Source organism: Cucurbita moschata, unplaced genomic scaffold, assembly GCF_002738365.1.
Source record: "Cucurbita moschata cultivar Rifu unplaced genomic scaffold, Cmos_1.0 Cmo_Scf00018, whole genome shotgun sequence".
Taxonomy (NCBI): Eukaryota; Viridiplantae; Streptophyta; class Magnoliopsida; order Cucurbitales; family Cucurbitaceae; genus Cucurbita; species Cucurbita moschata.
Window position 1 is genome coordinate 3,970,609 of NW_019268534.1, and position 23,139 is coordinate 3,993,747.

At 34.3% G+C, this 23,139-nt stretch overlaps 4 protein-coding genes across 8 annotated transcripts; all 4 read left to right on the plus strand.

Moving 5' to 3' along the window:
- The first annotated feature begins 876 nt into the window (after positions 1-876).
- LOC111456650 (sm-like protein LSM1B) lies at positions 877-3,538 on the plus strand. Of its 2 annotated transcripts, XM_023098637.1 has the most exons (6): positions 877-1,226; positions 1,303-1,378; positions 2,707-2,775; positions 2,867-2,982; positions 3,064-3,126; positions 3,262-3,538. In XM_023098637.1, exons 2-6 carry the CDS (start codon positions 1,318-1,320, stop codon positions 3,337-3,339), a joined length of 387 nt encoding a protein of 128 aa, XP_022954405.1. In that variant the 5' UTR covers positions 877-1,226; positions 1,303-1,317; the 3' UTR covers positions 3,340-3,538. The 2 variants fall into 2 exon arrangements, with proteins under 2 accessions (XP_022954405.1, XP_022954404.1); XM_023098636.1 differs by having other exon boundaries at positions 878-1,378.
- A 1,106-nt stretch (positions 3,539-4,644) lies between these two features.
- LOC111456476 (transmembrane protein 87B-like) lies at positions 4,645-8,186 on the plus strand. Of its 4 annotated transcripts, none has more exons than XM_023098346.1 (6): positions 4,645-5,046; positions 5,361-6,279; positions 6,830-6,925; positions 7,067-7,203; positions 7,281-7,489; positions 7,901-8,186. In XM_023098346.1, exons 1-5 carry the CDS (start codon positions 4,820-4,822, stop codon positions 7,456-7,458), a joined length of 1,557 nt encoding a protein of 518 aa, XP_022954114.1. In that variant the 5' UTR covers positions 4,645-4,819; the 3' UTR covers positions 7,459-7,489; positions 7,901-8,186. The 4 variants fall into 4 exon arrangements, with proteins under 4 accessions (XP_022954114.1, XP_022954113.1, XP_022954112.1 ...); XM_023098345.1 differs by having other exon boundaries at positions 7,920-8,186; XM_023098344.1 differs by lacking the exon at positions 7,901-8,186 and having other exon boundaries at positions 7,281-7,786.
- A 5,755-nt stretch (positions 8,187-13,941) lies between these two features.
- On the plus strand, positions 13,942-16,941 carry LOC111456641 (protein TIFY 10B-like). The gene is made up of 5 exons (XM_023098621.1): positions 13,942-14,354; positions 14,531-14,681; positions 14,873-15,189; positions 15,290-15,347; positions 16,582-16,941. The coding sequence occupies exons 1-5, from the start codon at positions 14,177-14,179 to the stop codon at positions 16,742-16,744; spliced, it is 867 nt and encodes a 288-aa protein (XP_022954389.1). The 5' UTR covers positions 13,942-14,176; the 3' UTR covers positions 16,745-16,941.
- Positions 16,942-17,722: 781 nt separating this feature from the next.
- On the plus strand, positions 17,723-22,183 carry LOC111456407 (oligouridylate-binding protein 1B-like). The gene is made up of 12 exons (XM_023098255.1): positions 17,723-17,969; positions 18,887-18,948; positions 19,297-19,399; positions 19,560-19,636; positions 19,712-19,773; positions 19,860-19,947; positions 20,141-20,216; positions 20,292-20,322; positions 20,578-20,697; positions 20,861-20,946; positions 21,330-21,506; positions 21,608-22,183. The coding sequence occupies exons 1-12, from the start codon at positions 17,865-17,867 to the stop codon at positions 21,893-21,895; spliced, it is 1,275 nt and encodes a 424-aa protein (XP_022954023.1). The 5' UTR covers positions 17,723-17,864; the 3' UTR covers positions 21,896-22,183.
- Positions 22,184-23,139: the final 956 nt, after the last annotated feature.

A 23,139-nucleotide genomic window follows, 5' to 3' on the forward strand; every position in this document is an offset into this window, starting at 1 on the left:
AAATAGTTACAAAATTAATAATATTCTATTCTTATTTAATTCAGATAGTTAATAACTAAATTAAATAAAAAACTTATGACAATTTTCAACTATTTGTGTTATAAACGTGATGTGATTATTTGATTTAATTTCAATAAATTTATATCATATTCGATCACTAAGCTTAGGTTGTGCACAACTTAGGTTGGAGAAATGATTTAGGTCAACTCGAAATTCAAGTTATTTGGGTTGGTGACTTAGCAATTTGAATAGAGTTCACAACTCAACTCAACCCAACTTTTATTTTTGGGTTGTTTTATTATTATTATTATGATTTTAGAAAATCTTATTTATCTACCATACACATTATATTACTAATTAAAATTTCATAAGGTTCAAAAATCAATTATTTACAAGTCATAATGCATCACTAACACCGGTTACAAACGTCAAATATTCTTAATTTTCATAACAATCTTAAAAGGTATGGTCAGTATCTCGTCTCAAAAAAAAAAAACCCTTATAATTAGTATCTCGTCTCAAAAATACTCTAAAAAGTTTGAAGATAAACTATAAGATGTCGATAGACGATAAAAATTAATTTGAATTTTTTTTATAAACATAAATGGTGTTAAAGCTACTTTTTCAGATATATTTTTCAAATATCATACTAATAAAAGTATTTTTGTATTTTTTCTTAAAGTATTAATAAAACTTTTATATTTTTAAAACAAAATATTAATAAAACTTTTAAAACTTTTTTTCAGATTTATTTTATAAATGTTTTTTTAGAAAAAATACAAAATTTATAATTTTTTTTTGTTAATGCAACAATATTTTGGATAATTTAACCCATAGATAATAACAAAAGCCCTACATATTAGAAGTATTGAGATGAATGTAAAATATTAAGTACAAACTCAAAACCAGACCAACACAGCAGCTGGAGCTTCAATCTTCCGGGCTTCCGACACGTTTAGGCCGTCTCTCACGAAGCCCTAACTCTTTTTTCAATTTTTCTTCTTCAATTTCTCCTTCTCTTTTACGCTACGAATTCAATTGGATCTGAGCGCTTCGTTACCCTTTTCGATTCGTTTTGTTTCTGTTTGCATTTTCTTGTTCTTAATCAGACAGCAAATTTCGTCCTTCAATCGTTTGTTTCCAGTTTCGAGGAACTTTCTGGAACGTGAAGACAGGGTCTTTGAGGAAATTCTCCAAGGATTTTGAGGGATTGGCTGGGAATCTAGGCAGCCAATGCTACTGATTTCGTTTTTAGTTGAAGGAAATTTTCGGTGATTTTTATTATTATTTCTACTGGAAAAGTGTTGGAGTTCGCCAATGTCTTGGGCAAGCGCGGAAGATATCTACCTTTCAACTTCTCTTGCCAATTACCTTGACAGTATGTTGCTTCTCTATCGATTCTTCTGTTTTGTTTGTCAGATAAACGGGAAATTAGAAACCAATTCGCGTTTTTCTTTATTTGAAGTTAGTGCTACTGGATTCGTGTGTTTTGCTATTTTGTGAAATGTGGTATTTGGCTCTTGATCGTCATAGGGTTTTCCTGTCAATTTGTTCTGTATCGCAACTCTTTGATTGATAATGCTTTCTGACTTGATCGTTGTTTTTCAAGTGTAATGCTGTAACCCTACGGAGACGTTGCTGATTGCCATTATAGGGATCTGTCTGTTGATATGCAATTCCTTAAGAAATTATGATATATTCAACCAATTTTTTTGTTTACCTTGATTTGAGGCATGCCTGATTTGAAGCTTATTTTTCTAAATTCAGTACGGTATATAGACATATGAGAATAAATCATGATACTGTTTGGCTTGAATACATGAATGAGCATCAATTTATCTTTTCTGGGGAACATTTTAGCAATGTAAAAAAATTCATTCGAGTCTAAGTCCACTTCGAAGAGAATTTAGCACAAATATGTTTTTATTTGATGATTGCTTTCGTTCCCTCGTCCTTTCCGGAGATAATGGATAAGAAGAGTACATCTCCGTGAGATTGTACTTAAATATGAATATTAGCCTTTTCTCCAATGTATCCAAGATATGACCAAGGTGGCACCTCTTTGAAAGAGCTGCCATGGTCAACTGGTGGCATAGGCGACTCGTCTCGCCTCGCCTATCACCATATGCAATTGTCTAACTCTGCCTTGAAAATGTTCGTTTCAACTTTGATTTGACACGATCAAACAGGAGGATCTTAGAGGATAGAAGATAATTTACCTTTGCCCTGTGTTGATAATTTAACTCTGCCTTGAAAATGTTCATTTCAACTTTGATTTGACATGATCAAACGGGAGAATCTTAGAGGATAGAAGATAGTTTACCTTTGCCCTGCGTTGATAGTATTTTAGCAATGAGCTAGTGTAACAATCAGCACGGGTCTTCCTCGTACTAAATGCCATATGGCTGTTGTACAGCTGACTTCCTTCTAAATGATTGTTTGGGTATAGAGCTCTGTAAAAGAATTGAGAACGGAGTAAGAGATTGCATTAGTTTTTCCACCAATTGCATGATTGGAGAAAGCCAGAAAACCATATTATTTAGAGATTTCAACATGTTTGTATTCTTTAAATTGTATGGAGAAGGATTGAGAAAGCTAGTGTTGCTCCTCATGGCATGATGGTTTATGGATTTCATCAGCATGCATCTGTATTTTGTTCTCTTACATTTGTAGAGTTGCTGTTCTAATGATAATTTCAATCTTTAGAGAAGGTTCTGGTACTCCTTCGAGATGGTCGGAAGCTATTAGGGATACTCCGTTCATTCGATCAATTTGGTATAGTTCTTTTCGAAACGTTATCTCATTTTATACTTCATCGTGTTAACATGTTCCCAGAGCCTGAAGAACTAACTGTTTCTGTATTCAGCAAATGCCGTTCTTGAAGGATCCTGTGAAAGGGTGATCGTCGGTGACCTTTACAGCGATATTCCTCTAGGCCTATACGTAATTCGAGGGGAGAACGTTGTTTTACTTGGCGAGCTGGTAGGACGAATCTTAGATTTTCTCGGTTTCCTTTACTATTTGCCTTCCCAGCTCTTAAAAATTTTCTTTTGGACTCGATAGGATTTGGAGAAGGAGGAGCTCCCTCCACACATGACTCATGTCTCTGCTGTGGAGATCAAAAGGGTAAGTGATGCCAACTCTGAAATTAGTCTGCTGTGTTCTTGGTGATATATCTGTTGGAAACTAGCATACACCATTTGCTTGTGTAGCTGCATATAAATGTTGTTGGCATTTACAAAGTAGAACATGTTTTTACAGGCCCAAAAGGCAGAGAGAGAGGCTACAGATCTTAAAGGTACAATTAGGAAAAGGCTTGAGTTTCTTGATCTGGACTGATAATTGCTGTTTCAAAATCTTGGATTTGTTAGCTTAGCTTTCTTGTTTCTATGTCAATCTCTGCTCTGCTCACATGTTGGTTCTGTTATTAGACAATTCAGAGCCTATTTTTGGTGTCTACAATCTTAAACATTATGTGATGAACTTCAATTTTCTCGTGTAATATTTTATTCGATAAATAAAAACCCCGTCCTCTTAATCCTCTGTTGGCAATAGGTCAACGATTGAGTTGCTCGGTACTTACGGTAGAAGAATTGACAATGACTATTTATACCAGAGCTCAAATAATCCCAATCAGCTTCACTTATGGGAGAAGAACTGATAATGACCATTTATACCGGAACAAATGGTTTTCTTGATTCATTAGAAAGTGAACAAGGAAATTATTCCTCGATGAATTACGTACTTAGACATTCACCACGGAAGCTTCTTTAACTTCAGCTAAATTTGAGTATCATTCAGGGTGGCACCATTGGCAAGGTCTGTTTGGGCAAGGTCTGTTTTGTATTACCCAAGTGGATGAAATTGGATATGTCTGAAATTTTGAGAATATGTTTAAAATTTCAACATAATATGTCTTATTGATGATGAAATCTCGGAACACCTCTTACGAGCTCAACTTTGCTGCGTTGTAGGCTTTGAAACTATTAGTCGAAGTTCTTCTCGAGAGATTATATTGTCGACGTAAAAGTAGAGATGTCTATAGAACATTCTAGAAACATATCCTTCTCTTATTTCAATCTCTATCCCACAAATTTCCTCGTTCATTCTTATGGAATGTGGGTGGGGAGGGAACAGATGGGGACGGGAATGGATAATATAATTTTTATCTTTGGCTCCGTTTAGCTGATAAGAAGAAAATCTCTTTTCGCTTTCTCTCCTATTTTTCATCTGTGGGACGTGGGTAGAGACAAAAACGAATAATATAATTTTCGTATTTGACCCCGATTCCTCATTGATTCCTGTGGGACTTGGGCGGTGACGGGAACGAATAATATAATTCTCGCATTTGACCCGATTTAACTGATAAAAGAAGAAATTTATTTTTGGTCCCTCACATTTACATTTTAATTCAAGGAACATAAATGGCGCCCTACATTATTTGGTTTTATTGTTATGCACCGTAACTAACACGAACGGTAAAGCCAGCCAAATTCCCAAGTAGATCTGACGGCTCAGAAAAGGCAAAGGGGAATCTAATCAAGCGGCCCCAACACGCACACGTGTCCTTCCACATTTTGACTCTCCGCACAAAATTCCAAATATCCAATTAATTAAATATAAAAATGAAATTATAGTCCAGCTTCTAAGCTTCTTTCTTTTCCACAGAAGAAGCGACACAGTCACAGATCTCGCTCTCACTCTCTACGACAAGCAAGCAAGAATCTGGCAGATCCACGTTCTTGCTGCTGCCAATCTTCTTCTCTCTTCCAATTTAGGGTTTCCAAGCTTCATTCCTTGGTAGCTTGGACTGGAATCCATGTCTTTTTCTTGCGGTTCTAATCAGGTACTGCTTTCCTTCACTCTCCTACTATGTGCTTCCTCCCTCTGCATTCACGCCTCAGTCCACCACTATTCTGCTGAGAAATTCCTTAACAAAGGAAATGCGTTTGTCGTCCATGGCGGTAGCGAGGGAATTCGCTCCTCCATAGCTGACCGCAACGATGCGGATGCGGATTCTTCTTCCAATCGCGATTCATATATTCGGTATGTGTTTCTTGATTCCGAGTTTTTTGAGCTGCGGGTTGCGTACTTCATTCGTTGCTTTTATTTCAATGAATGTGGAAAATGATGAGTTAATTGGCAATTTAACGTTCTTTCGGTTTCCATTTTCGCTTACATTTGAAAACCTATGAATGTCGCTTGCTTGCTATCATTACGCTTTGGGCTTATTGTTAGCTCAAATTTGGGTGAAGTCTCGATAAGATTTGTTAGTTGGTTTATCTGCCGTGGTGTCAGTATATCTTTTCTTTTGTCTTTGTTGTGATAAACCCTTATTCTATAGTGTACTGTCAAACCAGCTTCGAAAAAATTACATTCCGGAGACCCGAGGAGTTTTCCAACTTCAGCTCAGGACCATTGCATGCAATTGTTTTTGAGGTGGAAGATAGAGAGATGATTGGAGGCTCGGCCTATGGTGGCCAAAGGGCAATCTGCTGTACTGTAGATCTTGCTAAACTAGGTGTTTGTTCAGAAGGAGAAGTTATTTACCGGCCGTCCTCGAATAATTCTGGCTGGCCTCAAGTTTATGGAGTCTCCTTCAACACAGATGAGCAAGTTGCAACCCTGGCGACAAAATCAATTCAGATTACTAAAACAGGGATGTATAACTTGTATTTCATCCATTGTGATCCAAGGCTTCAAAATGTTGTTGTTGAGGGGAAAACCATATGGAAAAATCCTTCTGGATACCTGCCGGGTAGAATGGCGCCTCTGATGAAGTTTTATTTGTATATGTCTTTTGCTTATGTGTTGCTTGGAATCTTCTGGTTCTCACAGTATGCTAGATTCTGGAAAGAAGTTTTTCCATTGCAGAACTGCATTACGGTTGTCATCACATTGGGGATGTTTGAGATGGCTATGTGGTATTTTGAGTATGCTGAATTCAACCAGACTGGGATAAGACCAACAGGGATTACTATGTGGGCTGTCACCTTTGGAGTTGTTAAGCGTACAATTGCACGTCTGATCCTTTTGATGGTTTCAATGGGTTATGGTGTTGTGAGACCTACTCTAGGTGGACTGACATCAAAAGTTCTCATGCTTGGATTAACCTTCTTTCTGGCATCTGAAGTTCTTGAATTGGTTGAGAACGTGGGTTCTGTAAGTGATCTTTCAGGAAAAGCAAGACTTTTCTTGGTTCTACCTGTGGCAATCTTGGATGCTTTCTTCATTCTTTGGATATTTAACTCCCTCTCTGCAACTTTAAGCAAGCTTCAGGTATCTGGTTTGTTCGTAACATTTTTTTAATCATCTGCCTTCCTGATTTTCGCTTGAATTTTAGATTGATTTCCTTCTCGCAAGTTGTTTTCTGAAGAACATTGTGAAAATAACCCGCTTATAATCAAAATCTATTTCAACCGAGTAAGTTAGTAGAGCACCAGGGCAAGTCTGGTCCTTTAAATGAAGCTTCCAATTGAAACAATGGAAGCAATTCTATTTGCTGCTAAAATATGCTTGCTTTTGGTGGCGTCCCTGCCCAAGTCTAGTTTGATTTTTACCTTTGTTTTATGTTTCTGAAGAACATTGTGAAAATAACCCACTTTTAATCAAAATCTATTTCAACCGAGTAGGCTAGTAGAGTACCAGGGCAAGCCTGGTCTTTTAAATGAAGCTTCCAATTGAAACAATGGAAGCAATTCTATTTGCTCCTAAAATATGCTTGCTTTTGTTTGTGCCCCTGTTTTATGTTAATGTTGTAACTTTCTTCTGCATTTTTATGATGTAACTTCTGTTGATTGGCTTTCCTTCATTATTGCTGATGCCACAGGCTAGAAGGTTGACGACTAAATTGGACATTTACAGAAAATTCACAAATGCATTGGTGGTAACTGTTATTGTATCTGTGGGTTGGATATGTTATGAGGTAATTTGTGCATCAAGATTTTTTTCCCATTATCATAAGAACACGTTCAAACATGGGCCAGAAATGAACATTTTTTTATGACTTTTTCCCAAACGCTCATCAATTGTCACTTACTGCAATTTCTCAAATGTAATCTTGCAGCTTTATTTCAAGTCAAATGACATTTACAATGAGCAGTGGAAAAATGCATGGATTATCCCTGCCTTCTGGCAAGTCTTATCATTTTCTCTACTCTGTGTCATTTGTGCTCTCTGGGCTCCCTCTCAAAACTCAATGCGGTCAGTTTCGACACTCTATATCTCTGCCCCGCTCCCTCGTAACCATTGTACATTGCCTCATCCTCTATCTTTCTCAGGTATGCATACTCCGAAGATACCCACGAAGAGTTCGACAAGGATGATACAGATCTAAGACTCATAAGACCATCTCCAATTTCCTCACCTTCAAACGACGTTCAGAGTGTACCGGACTTTAAACCGCTGCGTGGAAACGACAATCCAGCTGGTGATTTAGAAGAAGATAAAACAGAGTAGAATTGGAATCAGAGGTCCTCCCTACATTTTGGTACGTATACATAGCCATAAGCCCATTTACTTTGCTAGCTCTATTTCCTGGGAAAATCTGGTAGTCTATAATTTTCACGGGGAAATTACTGTTAGTATAGACTTAGAGTGATGTAGTTTTTCTTCCTTTTTAATATTTTTCTCTCATATAGTATTTGATCATTTGTTCCACAATAATCTTTCTTGTAACTGTGTGTGATTTTGATATTTAATGCTCCCCCACCTCCCAAAATCTTCCAATATGATGAACTCTTAAATAATATCTTCCAATATGATAGATCCTGTTTCTATTTCTATAGATTATTTCCTAGTTCTATTGTGAATCTAATCATACCTTGTTTTTTTTTTTTTTTTGTTCATTCGTATCTAATAGAGGCCAAAACTTTCTATTTTGTATATTTCCTATCAATGGACTCCTGACGTATATGAAGGAGTGCGGTTTGTTCGATAGTCCTACCTCTCAATCGATCTCTGAGATGGTAAGATTTTTTAAACTTCATGAACAGGCAGGAGAGAAATATTATCCTCACTCGAACTAAGAGATAACTTTTACTTGTTCAAATAACAATTAAGGTGAAACAGGGTAGGGAACAATGAATGTCTTTTTGATAAACAGAATTTATTTTGCAAGTTTGTTATTATGGGTAGTTCCTAGAAAGGACTGGATTTACAACGTATACAATACTTAAATTTTTTTTATTTTCGATGTAGCAGTGTAATAGGAGTGAAATCATAGTTCATAAAAAATATTTTTAACTAAAAAAATCGTATTTGGTAGTTCACTTTCGTGTCATAAAATTCATTAGTTGAAAATTTAAAGTTTTTTTTTTTTTTATGTACGTTCAAAATATCTACTTCAATCTTTAAATTCACAAAATTATAATTTTGTCTTCGTCATGAAATTGTTTTAGTACTATTATTCCTAGTTTTATTGGTAGCGTATTGACATGGGCATCGACCAATATTGGACGGGTGGGTGAATATTTTAAATGGTAGGATAATATTAAGAATTGATTTTTTTTTTTTTTTTTTTACTTTCAATTAATAAAGTGGAAATTTTAAAAAAAATTGAAAATGATTGAAAGAGATAATGTGGAATTGAAAAAAAAAAAAACAAAAACAAAAACAAAATTGAAGAAGTATAAAGCAATTTTAAACATGTTTCTTATTTGATACAGGTAATAAAGCTTAAATTATGGGCATCTCATTCTCTTCACGTAACTTGATGACGCATTTACCCCTCACTTTCGACTTTTTATAATAAATCAAATTAATAAAATTAACTAATTTATATTTATATTTTTCTCAATTATCATCCCAATTAGATTGGAAATTAGTTGACTAATTTGCAATAAGAATAAATTATGTACTATTTAATTATTTAATTATTGTACGAACATTCCATGAGGAGAAATTACGGCGTCCACATCTTTAATTCAATCCATTTAAATAGCGTACAATGAGTCGTTTATCTTGTTGTGTAGAAAGTAGAGTTGTCTATTTAGCTCAACGTGGTCCACGGCAAATAATATATTCACAATCTCTATCTCAATTTTCACTCTACCCTACGACCTTTTATGTATAATTATTTACTTGCTTAGTAAATCGTTAAAATTTGAATATTTACAAATTATCACGATATTTTTTATTATATATTGTTTTAACTAAAACTACATTAAAAAAAAAGTGAGTGATTGTACCCATTTAAATAGAGTCCACACCCTAACTCAACCAAAATAAAGGGTTGAATTTTTTTTAATTATTATTATTTAAGGAGGTTTATTTATAATGCAGAAGCGTGGTGGACCCATAACCTAGTCCCACATTGGCTAATTTAGTGGAAGATCGTGGGTTTATAAGTGAGGAATCCTAGTCCCACATTGGCTAATTTAGTGGAAGATCATGGGTTTATAAGTGAGGAATACTATCTTCATTAGTATGATGCTTTTTGGGGAAGCTCATAGCAAGACCATGAGAACTTATGCTCAAAGTAAGTGAACAATAACATACCATTGTGAAAAATTGTGTTACATTAATAAATAAGTGGACAATTTCATACTATTATGGAGAACCGTGATTCCTAACACTACCACACACATTACATTAATAACTAAAGTTTCTATCAAACATTTACAAGTAGTAACCTAACATCGAACCTACCAAAAAAATGAATGTTTGTTAGATGAACACGACTCTCCAACAATATCATCCAGACTTTTATCATCCAACAACACCCACCTAATTTTTTTTCCCAAAAAATTTAACCCAACCCAACTCGAGCAATAATATATATAATTATTTATGGTTTGAGTTTGATTAATCTAGACTGATCAAGTTTTTTAGATCATACGAACCCTCGTATAAATATTTTTGGAAGATTAGAAAAGCGTATTATATTATCTAATATGGATTAAAAGTTAGGTTGACAAAATTTAAAAAGAAGTAATTAGGATAAGTTTGGAGAGGAGAGAGAAGCGCACGAGAATAACATTAACATTAGGCATGGAAGGAATACTTAATTAAATTTAAAAAGCAAACAATTAAATATTATTAAAAAATAATAATTAATAATAAAAAGTTGCTTTTATGAGGGTTGGACTATGAATAAGCCGCCCACCCAACTCGCCAAACACGTGCTACCATTACATCTATCACTTTTCAATATTTAATTTAAATTTAATGTTAGGGCAGCGGGCAGGGGTAGGATGGGAAAAGGACAATTCAATACCCAATAGCATTTTTCCTTTTCTTTTTTTTATTTCTTTATTTTCTTGGACTCTATTTTCTAGGTAAGAGAGAAATAAATAATGATTTATAAATTACAAGTGAGAGAGAGAAGAGGATATTATATTATATTATATTTAATAATAAAACGTGTTTTTTTTCTCTATTATTTTATTTTCAACCAGTCTGGGAGTGTTCTTGGTGGGGCCCACTTGCTCCTCTTGAATGCCCCGACCACCCGCTGTCGGCAACCAACACCCACTTCCTCGTTCCTCTCTTTTTGCCGCTTTTTTTTTTTTTTTACAATTAAAAAATGTGTCGCTATTTTTCATTTTCTATTAATTGTTTTCGACATTTTTTTTAAGTTATTTAAATTTAAAAAATTATATTATTATCGAGATGCTACCGAGATGAGATCGTATTTCTCGATTCACCTTAAAAAGTTTTCTAACAATTTATGAAATGATGTTTGCATCTTCATCCATTACTTTCATATAAATATTCACTTCTGAAACCATAAATAGTCATTCCTTAATTGAATCAGCTTGTAATAAGATGATTGAACCGAGTCTATCCAATTTTGTAGATGAATGAATGCTTATATTTAAATTTTTTTTAGATCATATTATATTTTTGTTTATGAAAATTTATTAAATTTATCAAAAAATTATGCATATAAAACTGGATCCCTATAAATTCCTTGTGAAAATTTCGTCTCATCTCCAAAAAAAAATAATAATAATAATTTCAATATATATATATATATATATATTTCGAGAAAAACTCTATATAAAGATGATCCCTACAAATTCGTTAGGTAGAATCTCGGCCTCGATTCCTAAAAAAACAAATAAAGAATTTTTTAGGGTATATATAGAATATGGTCCCTACAAATTCCTTAACGAGAAAATTTTCGAACTCAGATCTCTACAAATTTTTTACGAATAATCTCTGTTTCAATCTCTATATGGACTGAAAATAGGAAATTTCTACCTCGATCTCTCGAAATCAAAATAAATATTTTAAAAATGGATGGAAATTAAAATAGGACCGTGAATGAAGCTTCCCGTCCCGTCATCTGGGTAAGAATCTCTACCTAATTTAAGGTTAATAATTTAAAAGGTTGAGCGTATAAATAGTGCATATTTTAAAATTTAGGTAACAAATTAAAAAAAAAAAACATACGAGGATTATTCTTTATTTAAAAAATTATTTGTCAAACTTTACCCGTTTCGATAATATTTTAAAAAACAATAAGAAGAAAAAATAAAGGGAATAAAATCGAATATTGCTGAAGTAGTCACATATTTTTATTCTATTCCCTTTTTGACCCTAGATTCAAACATTTTATTCCACTTTTTTTTAATTTTATATTGTGAATAACGAATATTTTTGGGTTGAAAATTAAGTTCACAAGCTTATTTGAAAAATACACCTATATATATTTGAAAAATACACCCAACTTTATTTATATCTATCTATGTGTAAAATATGAATAAAGCAGGACTATTTGATAATTAGTCGGTATCAGTTTATAAAAAAAATTTACCATCCATTTTATTAATTATTAAATCACTTCACGTTGCTCTATCGAACCTGGTTAAATATAGTCATACGTCAAGTTTTGGTTATTGCTATTAACAATAAGAAAATAAAGACTAGCAACGTTAACCTAATTTTTGCCTATGAACGTCAATTGTCGTTTCACTCAAATATTAAGTATTCATGAGTCACAATGCATTACTAAGGTAAAAAAAAACGTCAAATATTATTAATCTTTGTAATAATCTTAAAAATACAATATGGTACTGGGCAATAGTTTTGTCTTGTTCGAGTTCATCCGACAAAAGAATGTCATACCTACCTAAGTTTTTTGTTTTTTGTTTTTTGTTTTTTTTTTTTCAATTTAACCCAATTTAAATCGGAAAAAAATCTTAAAAAAAAAAAAACTAACTCATTTAATTTCTGATATCCAACGCGGTTAACAATTATCTTAACCGCTTTTCACGTTCAGCGTCACGTGCGCTAATTCCTCAATTAAATTAATTTATGATTTTTTTTTAAATTAAATTGGATAAATCAAATAAATATGAATTTATGGTTAATTTTAAAATATATATTTTTATTTATAATACAATTATCTATACTTGGAAAGTAATTTTTTAAAATATGTATTGAAATTGAGTTACAAAATTGAATTATAGTTCAGGTAAATTAATTAATAAATATTTCACAAATTAACATTTTATTTCTATTAAAAAATATATTTTTTTTATTTGGAAGAAATTATCTAAATAATTCGAACTAATTCAACCAACAAATTTTAGTGTTGAGTTAGTTATTTAATGGCAGTTGTTGTCGCCTCACTGTTTTAAAGTGCGTTTGCTACGAGAGAGGTTCTAGCTTTACATTGATCAGTGTCTCACACAGTCCAATACCATTTGTAACAGCCCAAATTCACCGCTAGCATATATTGTTCGTTTTTAACCTATTATGTATCACCATTAGTTTCATGGTTTTAAAGCGTGTCTTTCCGAGTTACACAGCGAAATCGGTATTCATCTAGATATTGTCCTCTTAGCTGTTTCCTTCCAGGATTTCCCTCCAGATTTTTGCGTTTTCCCTTATGAGTTTCCCGAGAAGTTTCTACATTTTTATAATCTCACATTTTTTAGTTGAAAAAATTTACAATCTGAATAATTGGGATGAGTCTAAAAATGTATCAACTCAGCCCAACTTATGAGCGCCCCTACCTTACATATTTATTTTATTTTAGTCCATAAATTTTAAACATATCTATTTAGTCAAATTTTCAAGCTTTGATATTTAAACTTTTATTATATAATATTTTAATCTAAAAAATAATCCACTTAGTTATTATAATAAATAAATGACGTAGTTAAAGGACTAAATAGAATTTTATGAAAATTCAGGGATGAAGATAAAATAAAAGTAAAAGTGGGGGTGGAATTTTTAAAAATTAATATTTTGCCCACATGCTTGTTATTTTCACACGCTTGGGAGAGATAAATATAATCACTTGTAATTAAATAAAAAAAAAAAAAAAAAAAAATATATATATATATATATCAAATTATATTATTTTATTTAAGTCTCAATTCCCTCTATAAATTTTTAGAATTTCAAAATTTTCAATTTCACTTTTAAAAAAATATAAATTCTTATACGCGTCAAATAATATTTTGTTGGTATTTAATAAAAAGATTAAAAATATAATTTTAGTTTAAAATTCATTTTTTATTGATTAAATAATAATAATAGTAATAATAATCCTTACCTAATAAAATACCTCAAATGGAATAAAACTTTTTGAAAATAATAATAATAAATTAATAGTTGAGATTAAATTTAAGGTTTTTGAAAAAATATATACAGATAAAATAATATTAATTCTATTTCTTCTTAACAAAATGTAAATATTATTTTTATCAAAGGTTTAATTGATTTTTTATTTTTTATTTTGGAGTAAAAATATTAAAAAGTTGAAAACTATTTATAACCTTTTGTGGTAATAATAATGGTAAAAAAAAAAAAAAAAAAAAAAAAAGTCTTGGTTACAGTTATTTTTTGTTTTACTTTTATTCTGGCAATAATAATAATAATAATAATAATAATAATAATAATAATAATAAATAATAATAAACGAATTTTGTTTTTTTCTATTCAACGCTCCAAAAAAACGTGCTTCAACTCCTTACTTTTTTTTATTGCTAAGTAATACTTTTTTTCAAAGCCGCAGGCAGAGAGAGACCAATTCGTTTCCTCATTGGAACTGTGAAGAAGCTTGACCTGTTATACTTCCTGTCTTCTTCATCTCCGCCGTCTATGTCCACCGGAGCCGGCGGAACCATCGTCAATCCATTTTTCACTACGTAGATTCAGCAACCACTGGGTGGATTTTGGGGATTTTGATTTCTTGCTGTTGCTGTTGCTGTTGTTTGTCATGTCGAATCCATCGGATGCCGGCGGAGGCGTGAGATTTCCCGAACGGAAGCAGCTGGCGAAGCGGCTGGAGAAATCGAACTTTTCTCAGGCCTGTAACCTGCTGAGCCAATTCTTGAAGGAGAAACGGAGTCTCGCCGATTTGAGCTCCGATATGGCTCTGAGGAAGAAGCCGAGAGGTATTGATTTGGTTATTGTTTGGTTGGAAGGGATAAATTGGTTCTGTTTTTGGTTTTTGTTGTTTTTAAGAATTTTGAAACCCTCAGAATTTTTAGATCTTCGCCGAGATAATCGGATTCCAATCTCCTTGAACTTACTCGAGATTTTCCCCTCCCTTTTTCGGGATACGATCTAGATGAACTCGAAAAGGCCAAGCCGCCGCCGCCGATGGTGAATACGGTCATTTCTTCCGACGCTACACGGCAGCCAAAGGATAATCTGCCGAAGTTCGTCGGATTTCCTTCGTCGGGATTCTCCAATAACGCCATCAATAAGGGCGAGTTCAGGTGCTCAGAGATTCCCCTAAACTTTTAGGCTAATTTCCCTTTTCAATTGAGTACAATTTTTTAAATTACTTGCTCACTGCTGTTGCCCAAGAGAAAAGTGCCAAAGCGAAGAAAATAATTATTAGGTTAAATTATATCCCTATGAAATGGAGTTCTAATTTCTGATATTATCTTCACGGCGATTGTTTTAGGAGACCGGCCACACCGGAACCTGCAACCGCTCAAATGACCATTTTCTACGCCGGGAAAGTTTTGGTGTACGATGATTTTCCAAACGAAAGGGCCAAGGAGATCATGGCCATGGCCGATAAGGGAAGACGCATCTCCTCCACCGCCGCCGTCGTCCCCCCCGCAGCCGCCTCCCCCAACAGATTCGGTCCTGCTTTGGAAAAACCCTACAGTAAGGCTCCCGCCAGCGAGCCAAATGTGGTGTCCAAAACTCAAGCTCCGGTGAAGCCGGCACCGGAGCAGCAACTGAAACCGCAAACGGAAACAAAAAAATCTTCTGGTAACAATCGCCATGGAAAATTCAATGATGGATTCTGGTTGATTATCTTGATTTGGTGTTCTTAATTTGATTTTCTGACCCCCTTTTTTTTATTGGGCAGATTTACCTATTGCTAGGAGGGCTTCCCTTCACCGATTTCTTGAGAAGAGAAAAGACAGGTACTGATTTTCATATTGTTTTTGTTCTTCCTCTTTGATTTTTGAAGTTGAACAGAGCTCTCTGGTTAAGATTTTCTCTATTTGCTTCACCAAAACTGTTATTTAGATCCTGATTTGGGTTTTTCTTCCTTTTTTTAGCAAAAATAATGTAGATTGGTTTCAGAAAACATGTCAAAATCTATTCCTATAGTCTAGTTTAAATAAGATTTACTTGGAAATAGTGTTTTGTAAACCTGGTTTATTGAAGAACGAATTACAATATTAGTTTCGACTGGTTCGGTGCGACGTTGTTCGTACTCTAGTTTTCATTTCATACCATCATCATATCATTTCAAGTCTTAAATTTTGTTCATCCGTGTAACGGATTTGGATGAGTACTTCTCATAATTTAGTTTTTACTTGAAGATTAAAGCTCTTTCTAAATATGTTTCTTTTATCATAGAAGAGAACAATCCAATGAAAAATTCAGTTCATATGGCAACATTTTAGCCATATAAACCTGGTGTGGTTGAAAAATATGGAAAAAAAGTTACTGAAGGGTGAATTTGTAGATGTTTGTCTTGTTACACACAAAGATGAATCACTGTTTGTATTTGAAACTGAAGGCTTAAAACCCAGTAACAATTTGTAACCCAAAGCTGAGCACTGTAAAACTTGGGGAACTACTTTTTAAGGTCTTCACAAAGTATTGATGAACACATTTGAAAGATTATTATCAGAAAGATTTTCCATTTGTAGGCAGGAATCCCCAAACTTTCTTCTTTATCCTTGTTTTTTTCTTCCTTCTTTCCAGAAATTTGCAAAAGAAACCCTTGAACTATTGGGATTTTATCATCGCAACCCTTGCACTTTCAACTTTTGCATTTGTATCCCTCTTTGAACCTCTCATTATCAGGACATGGACATAGATAGTTAGGCTTGCTTGCCATGTGATTAACATCCATTAAAAGGTCGAGAGTTCAGCGGTAAAAACTAAAGTTCGAGGGTGTAATTGTAACAATTGTCATAGTCATTATGTGATGTCCCACATTGGTTGGGGAGAACAAAAACACTCTTTATAAGGGTGCGGAAACCTTCCCCTAATAGACGTGTTTTAAAGCCTTGAGGGGAAGTCCGAAAGGGAAAGCCCAAAAAAGACAATATCTGCTAGCGGTAGGTCTGGGTCGTTATACATTAGGGTGGATTTTGTTCTATTTTTGTTCATTTGATTGAACAATATTGTTTATATCATCAGGACTGTATCGAGAGAGCCGTTCCAAATGAACCAACAACTCGAAGGTATTCTTAAAGGAAGCGGAAGTAGCTCAACCAACGAGCCTGAACCTGAACCTGTGCGTGAGCTGGAAGTCGAAGCTGAAGAAGGCGGCTTCCCAAAGCATCTCGATCTCAACTTATAACATGGTTTTGCATTACATAGGTCAATTGTTTCTATCTCCAAATTTATTTGCTGTTTTGTGTTATATATTACATATAATTAATCCCCCCTTCCAACAACTATGCCTTCCTAATACAAATATTATCCCAATCATATTTTGTATTTTTTTTTTCTAACTAAATTTTCGATGCAATATGAAAGGGTAGGTTTTTTTTTTTTTTTTTTTTTGTTGACCTTGTGCTTATTTTTATGATATTAACAAATGAATATTTGAGATATTGATGGTCAAGTAGATGGACATAAACATATGCATCGAATTTATGGTCAAAATTATTCTCAACGACTCTCTTTATTATATAGTTTGCGTGTATCCTTTTAAAGCTAAAAAGTTTTGTCGTGAGATTATCTTTTATTTATAATAAAAAATAACAATTTGTGAGATCCCATCTCGGTTGAAAAGGGGAATGAATTATTCCTTATAACGGCGTGGAAATCTCTCCCTAGTAGACGCATTTTAAAAACTGACGACGATACGCGGTGGACTCAGATTATTACAAATAGTATCAGAGCTTTACAAATAGTATCAAAGCTTTACAAATGATATTAGAGCTATACATGTGGTAGTTTGTCAACGTTGGTTGGAGAGGGGAACGAGGTAATAATATCTATTAGGAGCGGTGGGTTTAGTATCAACTGTGAAATTGTTGAAAGTAATTTTCAATTTAACCTAATAAATAATTGGTTGGAATAAATTATTTACGAATTTTAAGAATTAAAATGTGTCCGTAGATTTATTCAAATAAATATTTAAAGAGTCAACTGAAATATAAAATATATTTGTATTATTTGATACAATTTTAAAAACGATCGTCAGGAATTTGACGAAGTGTACACGTGTCAATATAGGATTGGCAGTCGTATATTCGTGTGTAACCAATACGTAATGATATCTTCGCCCGGGCCCGAAACGGCATTTTATAAGTCTTCTAAGTTACAACCATTAATTGATTTTCCTCTAACCCGGAGGAGCTTTTCCGTCCCCAATTTTTTCTGGCCTTTGTTCGACTCTCAACCCTAAAACCCTCATCTTCCCGGTAAAATTTTTCGTTCTTTTTGGCGGAAAATTGATCGAGGGAATAAGAATGCAACATCAGAGATTGAAGCAACAACAGCAACAAGCTTTGATGCAGCAAGCTTTGCTTCAGCAACAGTCTCTTTACCATCCTGGTCTCTTAGCTCACCCTCAGGTTCGAGTTCTTCTTTGTTTTAATTTCGGCTCACATTCGTATGATCTACACGTTTTTCTTTCGCCATTGCTGTATTTTTGTTGTGGGGTTTGGCTGTCGATCTATGAGTATTACTTGTGAAGTTATGACCGATTCGGTGCGGTCTGTCGTAGCGGTGTTTTTTTTTTTATAGCTTTGTACGGTTTCGAGTTCTGAGTTTTTGTAAAGAAGCGATTTCCCCCGTGTTGAAAGATTGAATGTTTGTGATGGGTATTCGTATATTTTTTTATAGTTCTTATTAGTTGTGGGTAGGCTGGGTAATGTTGAGCCCGTTTGGATTAATTTTTGGTTTCTTGAAGTCTTTTATCTTAACAAAACATGAAACAGGACCCCTTTAGATGCTCTAGGGCCATCAATGATGGTATGACGTGCATGCAGTGGCTCACTTCTGGGGCTAAAATTTTCCATTCGGCGTGTATGCTGTCGATGCATAATGTTTGTGGATCATTTTTTATTTTTTTATAATGTAATCCGCTCTGGGGTTCAGGCAGATTATACCATTTTATACATGATTTATCATCCTAGTTGATGATGGTTGACTTCCACCAACCCAGTTAGGTTTTACCAGCTTACATTATCATAGAACTGGAATTTCCTTATGACGTGAAATCTTGAGTTACTGTAGCTGGTCCGTGTCTTTCCTGTTATTTTCACTGCTTTCCTTTTTACTTGTGTGATCTCTGTCTCTCCAATGTACTGGTTGAAATACCATCGAGGTTAGCTTTTCATTTGGTTGCAAGATTTCGTTTAATCTGCATGATTGCATCCATTATATATATACTTTTTGTTTTTCACTCATTTCATAAAGATGCATCTTCTCTTTCACATACTATTCCATTATTTTCCTTTTTATTTATTTTGTTGTTTCCATTATGCAGCTCGAACCAATTCCAAGTGGAAATTTACCACCAGGTTTTGATCCAAGTACCTGCCGCAGTGTGTGAGTGATTTTTTAGACGCTTTACCTCTTTTTTTCTGCATTATGCAAACTTGTGTTTTCTTGCAGTCGTCATGTCTCTCTGTCACAGATTTGTCATCGACTATCAAGTTCTCATACTTTTAGTTTCTATAGTTCCTAAGAGACTGGATCTCTAATCATTTAATTTGAGCTTATGCTTTAAAATGACGCCTTCCCAAATCTCAACCAAGTAGCTGGATTTTTTTAGTTGAATTTTATTGTTTATGTATACTATATGACTTTTGTCGATTACTTATATTTTGTTTGTATTTTTTTTTTTCCTTTTCCTTTTTTAAAACTTTTAGTTTCTTTAATTTTGAGGAAATGCAGGTACGTAGGAAATGTACATACACAGGTAACTGAACCACTTCTTCAAGAGGTTTTTGGGAGTACAGGCGTTGTTGAAAGCTGCAAGCTTGTTAGAAAGGAGAAGGTTGGTCCACAGGAGCCTATGATACGAAACCTTTGTTCTAACTCTACTTTTTATTTCCCCATACAATGGAGTAGATCTAATTGTTTATAGTACTGATAATTTCAAGGTCTTCTGTTTCCTTCCTGTATATTAACATCCTTGTTTCTACTGCTTTATGCAGTCATCCTATGGATTTATTCACTATTTTGATCGCAGATCAGCTGCTATGGCTATTTTGTCACTTAATGGGAGGCATTTGTAAGTATAGAACTGTATTTTTTTTCATTTTCCATGTTTGTACTTCTGTTTCCTGTCTCAATATGTGCTTTGCAGGTTTGGGCAGCCTATCAAAGTAAATTGGGCTTATGCTAGTGGTCAGAGAGAGGATACATCAGGTGTGGGATCTGTTCTGAATCAGTAGCTGTGAGTTGCAACTGTTTAAATAATTTCTTCTATATTCACCTGCTTCTTTTGTGCACAGGTCATTTCAACATCTTTGTGGGTGATCTTAGCCCTGAAGTTACTGATTCTACTTTGTTTGCATGCTTTTCTGTTTTCCCAAGCTGTTCGTAAGCTTCAGCCCCTGGAAACTATTTTTTAATTTGTTTGTTGTCCTTTGAATTTTGCATGTAATTTCTAGTTCTGCAAAATACAAGTTTGCAATACTCCACAGCTCAAAAAGCTATTGGGGTTGGAATGGATATGTTAGTAGTTTGTCTTTTTTAACGTACAACATCTGATATTGTGTTCTATTGGTTTCAGCGATGCCAGAGTTATGTGGGATCAGAAGACTGGGCGTTCCAGGGGATTTGGTTTTGTTTCTTTTCGCAACCAACAGGTTCAAACTACATCTAATTGAAATATATTCTTTTGCCATTATTTCTCTCTCTACTAAATTTTGCTCCCTTTCCAGGATGCTCAAAGTGCAATAAACGACCTGACTGGTAAGTACTTAATTGCTTCTGATAGTTTTAATTTCTTGTACTAGATTTTCATTTGGTTGAACAATCTAATCATTGGCTGAAAAAAGAAAAGCTTGATGATCTCTTCATTTGTGATTTCTTTTAATTTTGTGGTATATTGTTATCAAATATCTATAACAACATTGAAATTGAGTAGCATATTGTCTTTTAACTTTTGTAATTGAAAGTCTTTTGCTATATTGCCCTATTTCTGACCATGCACGGTCTCTCCTTCAGGTAAGTGGCTTGGGAGTAGACAGATTCGTTGCAACTGGGCTACAAAAGGTGCTGGATCCAATGAAGACAAGCAGAGCTCAGATGTGAAAAGCATTGCAGAACTTACAAATGGATCATCTGGTGAGTGTTCATACCCCATGTTTAATGAGGTTTTCATTTCTTTCATTAGAAACTATAAGTTTAGAATGTTCCAGTTTGTCGTTTTGTTAACCCTGAGAATCATTCATACCCCATGTTTAATGAGCTTTTGACAATACGTGCATGAATTTTGACATTTCTGCAGAAGATGGTAAAGAGACGGTCAATAGCGATGCTCCAGAGAACAATCCTCAGTACACTACTGTTTATGTTGGCAATCTTGCTCCAGAGGTAAGATACCTCATTCCAATCTTTGTTATTTTTATTTTAAAACGTTTTAATGATTTATCTTGCTCCAAGTTGCCAATGATAAGATAACACAATGAACTTATTTTTGGTACTCAACTTGCCAAGTTTTTGCTAGTGTAACACTTGGTTGAGGTTGCTGTATAAAATGAGGTTTCTTTTAATTCTACCTGTCTCTAGAAGTGTGCTCTGGTTTAATTTATAATTTTATTCCAGGAATTGGCAGGAAAAGAATAATTTCTCGAAGAATAATTTCTCGAAGAATAATCTTGTAGCGTTTACTTAGTTGTCTGATATCAGTGATATTTGGGTGTTTTTGATTACTGGCATTTTGGATTTTTTTGAATAATTTTTCTTCATTTATACAGGCCACGCAGGTTGATCTTCATCGCCATTTTCATGCTCTTGGGGCTGGTGTGATTGAAGAGGTTCGCATCCAGCGCGATAAGGGCTTTGGTTTTGTTAGATATAGCACTCATGCTGAGGCTTCTTTGGCTATTCAGATGGGGAATACTCAGTCGTATCTTTGTGGCAAACAGATCAAGGTTTCGTTTTCTGCTTGTGTATATATAATTTTAGGTGTTTGTGGAGTAGCTTTCTTAAGTGAGTTCTAACCGGCGGGGTTGTGTACCGTTTGTGTTTGCAGTGCTCTTGGGGAAGCAAGCCAACCCCACCTGGAACCATCTCGAACCCGCTTCCTCCCCCGGCAGCAGGTTCAATCCCAGGACTCTCAGCAACTGATATTTTAGCGTATGAGCGGCAACTGGCTATGAGCAAGATGGGTGGCGTCCATGCACTTATGCAGCCTCAGATACCACATCCTTTAAAGCAGGCAGCCATGGGGGGGATGGGTGCCGCTGGCTCAAGTCAGGCCATCTATGATGGTGGCTTCCAGAACGTTGCGGCAGCTCAGCAGCTCATGTATTATCAGTAAGGCTCATAAGGAGAGAGAGAGAGAGAGAGATGTATACAAAATGATGGAGTGTGGTTAGTTCTGTTGAGAGATGTGGTGGATGTTTTTCTTGTTTTCCTCATCATTTGGAGAGCTTCTGAGCCTTAGTATATGATGATGAATGATATATCCCTTCTTTTATTGTTAAAAGTTTTAAAAATAGGCTGGGAGCTGTGTTAATGGAATGTCATTATTGTGTACCCGAGTATATCTGAATTTAGAAAAAAGGATACGAGGACTAGCTGCTGGGTGTTCTTAGTTTTCCTTCCATTTTCTGTTCCTTCTAGGATGATTTTATGATGATTGGGAATTCAATATTCTTATCCCTTGTTTTGTGCCATTATTAGTAACAAATTATTAATACCGGGAGTAACAAATTATGATTTAAATAATTTTTAACTAATAATAATAATGATAATAATCATATAATATAACAAGATTTATAACTTTGACCTCCATGTTGGGTAATGCCTTTTAATCTAAACTTCTGAAATATTCAATATATTTGGACAATGTTGGGTAATGCCTTTTAATCTAAACTTCTGAAATATTCATATTTGGACAAAGTTTGTTGTTTAATTTTGTGCTCTAAATGCTGCAATTTCTTTGTTTTTTTATTTTTTATTTTATGCTAATTACTGTTGTGTCGGAAATAGCCGGTACAGCTCAGTTTGTGGAGCAAAAAACCTTGTGTTATCGGTTCAAATATGCTATGTTAGTTTGTGGAGCAGAGGATTCAAAAACCTTGTGTTACCGGTTCAAATATGCTGTGTCGAAAATAGTTGGTATAGCTTCGTTATTAAAATAAGTCTAATTGTAGAGCAGACTTAGTTATTAAAATACTGTTAGTGTCGGAAATGGTTGGTATAGCTTAGTTATTAAAATAAGTCTAATTGTAGAGCAGAGGACTGAAAGATCAAGTTTAATCGTAGAGCAGAGAACTAGATTAAGTCTAATTGTAGAGCATAGGACTGGAAGGACTAAGTCTAATTGTAGAGCATAGTACTGGAAGGACTAAGAAGGACTAAGTCTAATTGTAGAGCATAGGACTGGAAGGACTAAATCTAATTGTAGAGCATAGGACTGGAAGGACGGAAAGATCAAGTCTAAGAGCATAGGACTGGAAGGACTGAAAGATCAAGTCTAATCGTAGAGCAGATAACTGGATTAAGTCTAATTGTAGAGCATAGCACTAGAAAATCTTGTGTTACCGATTCAAATCTGCT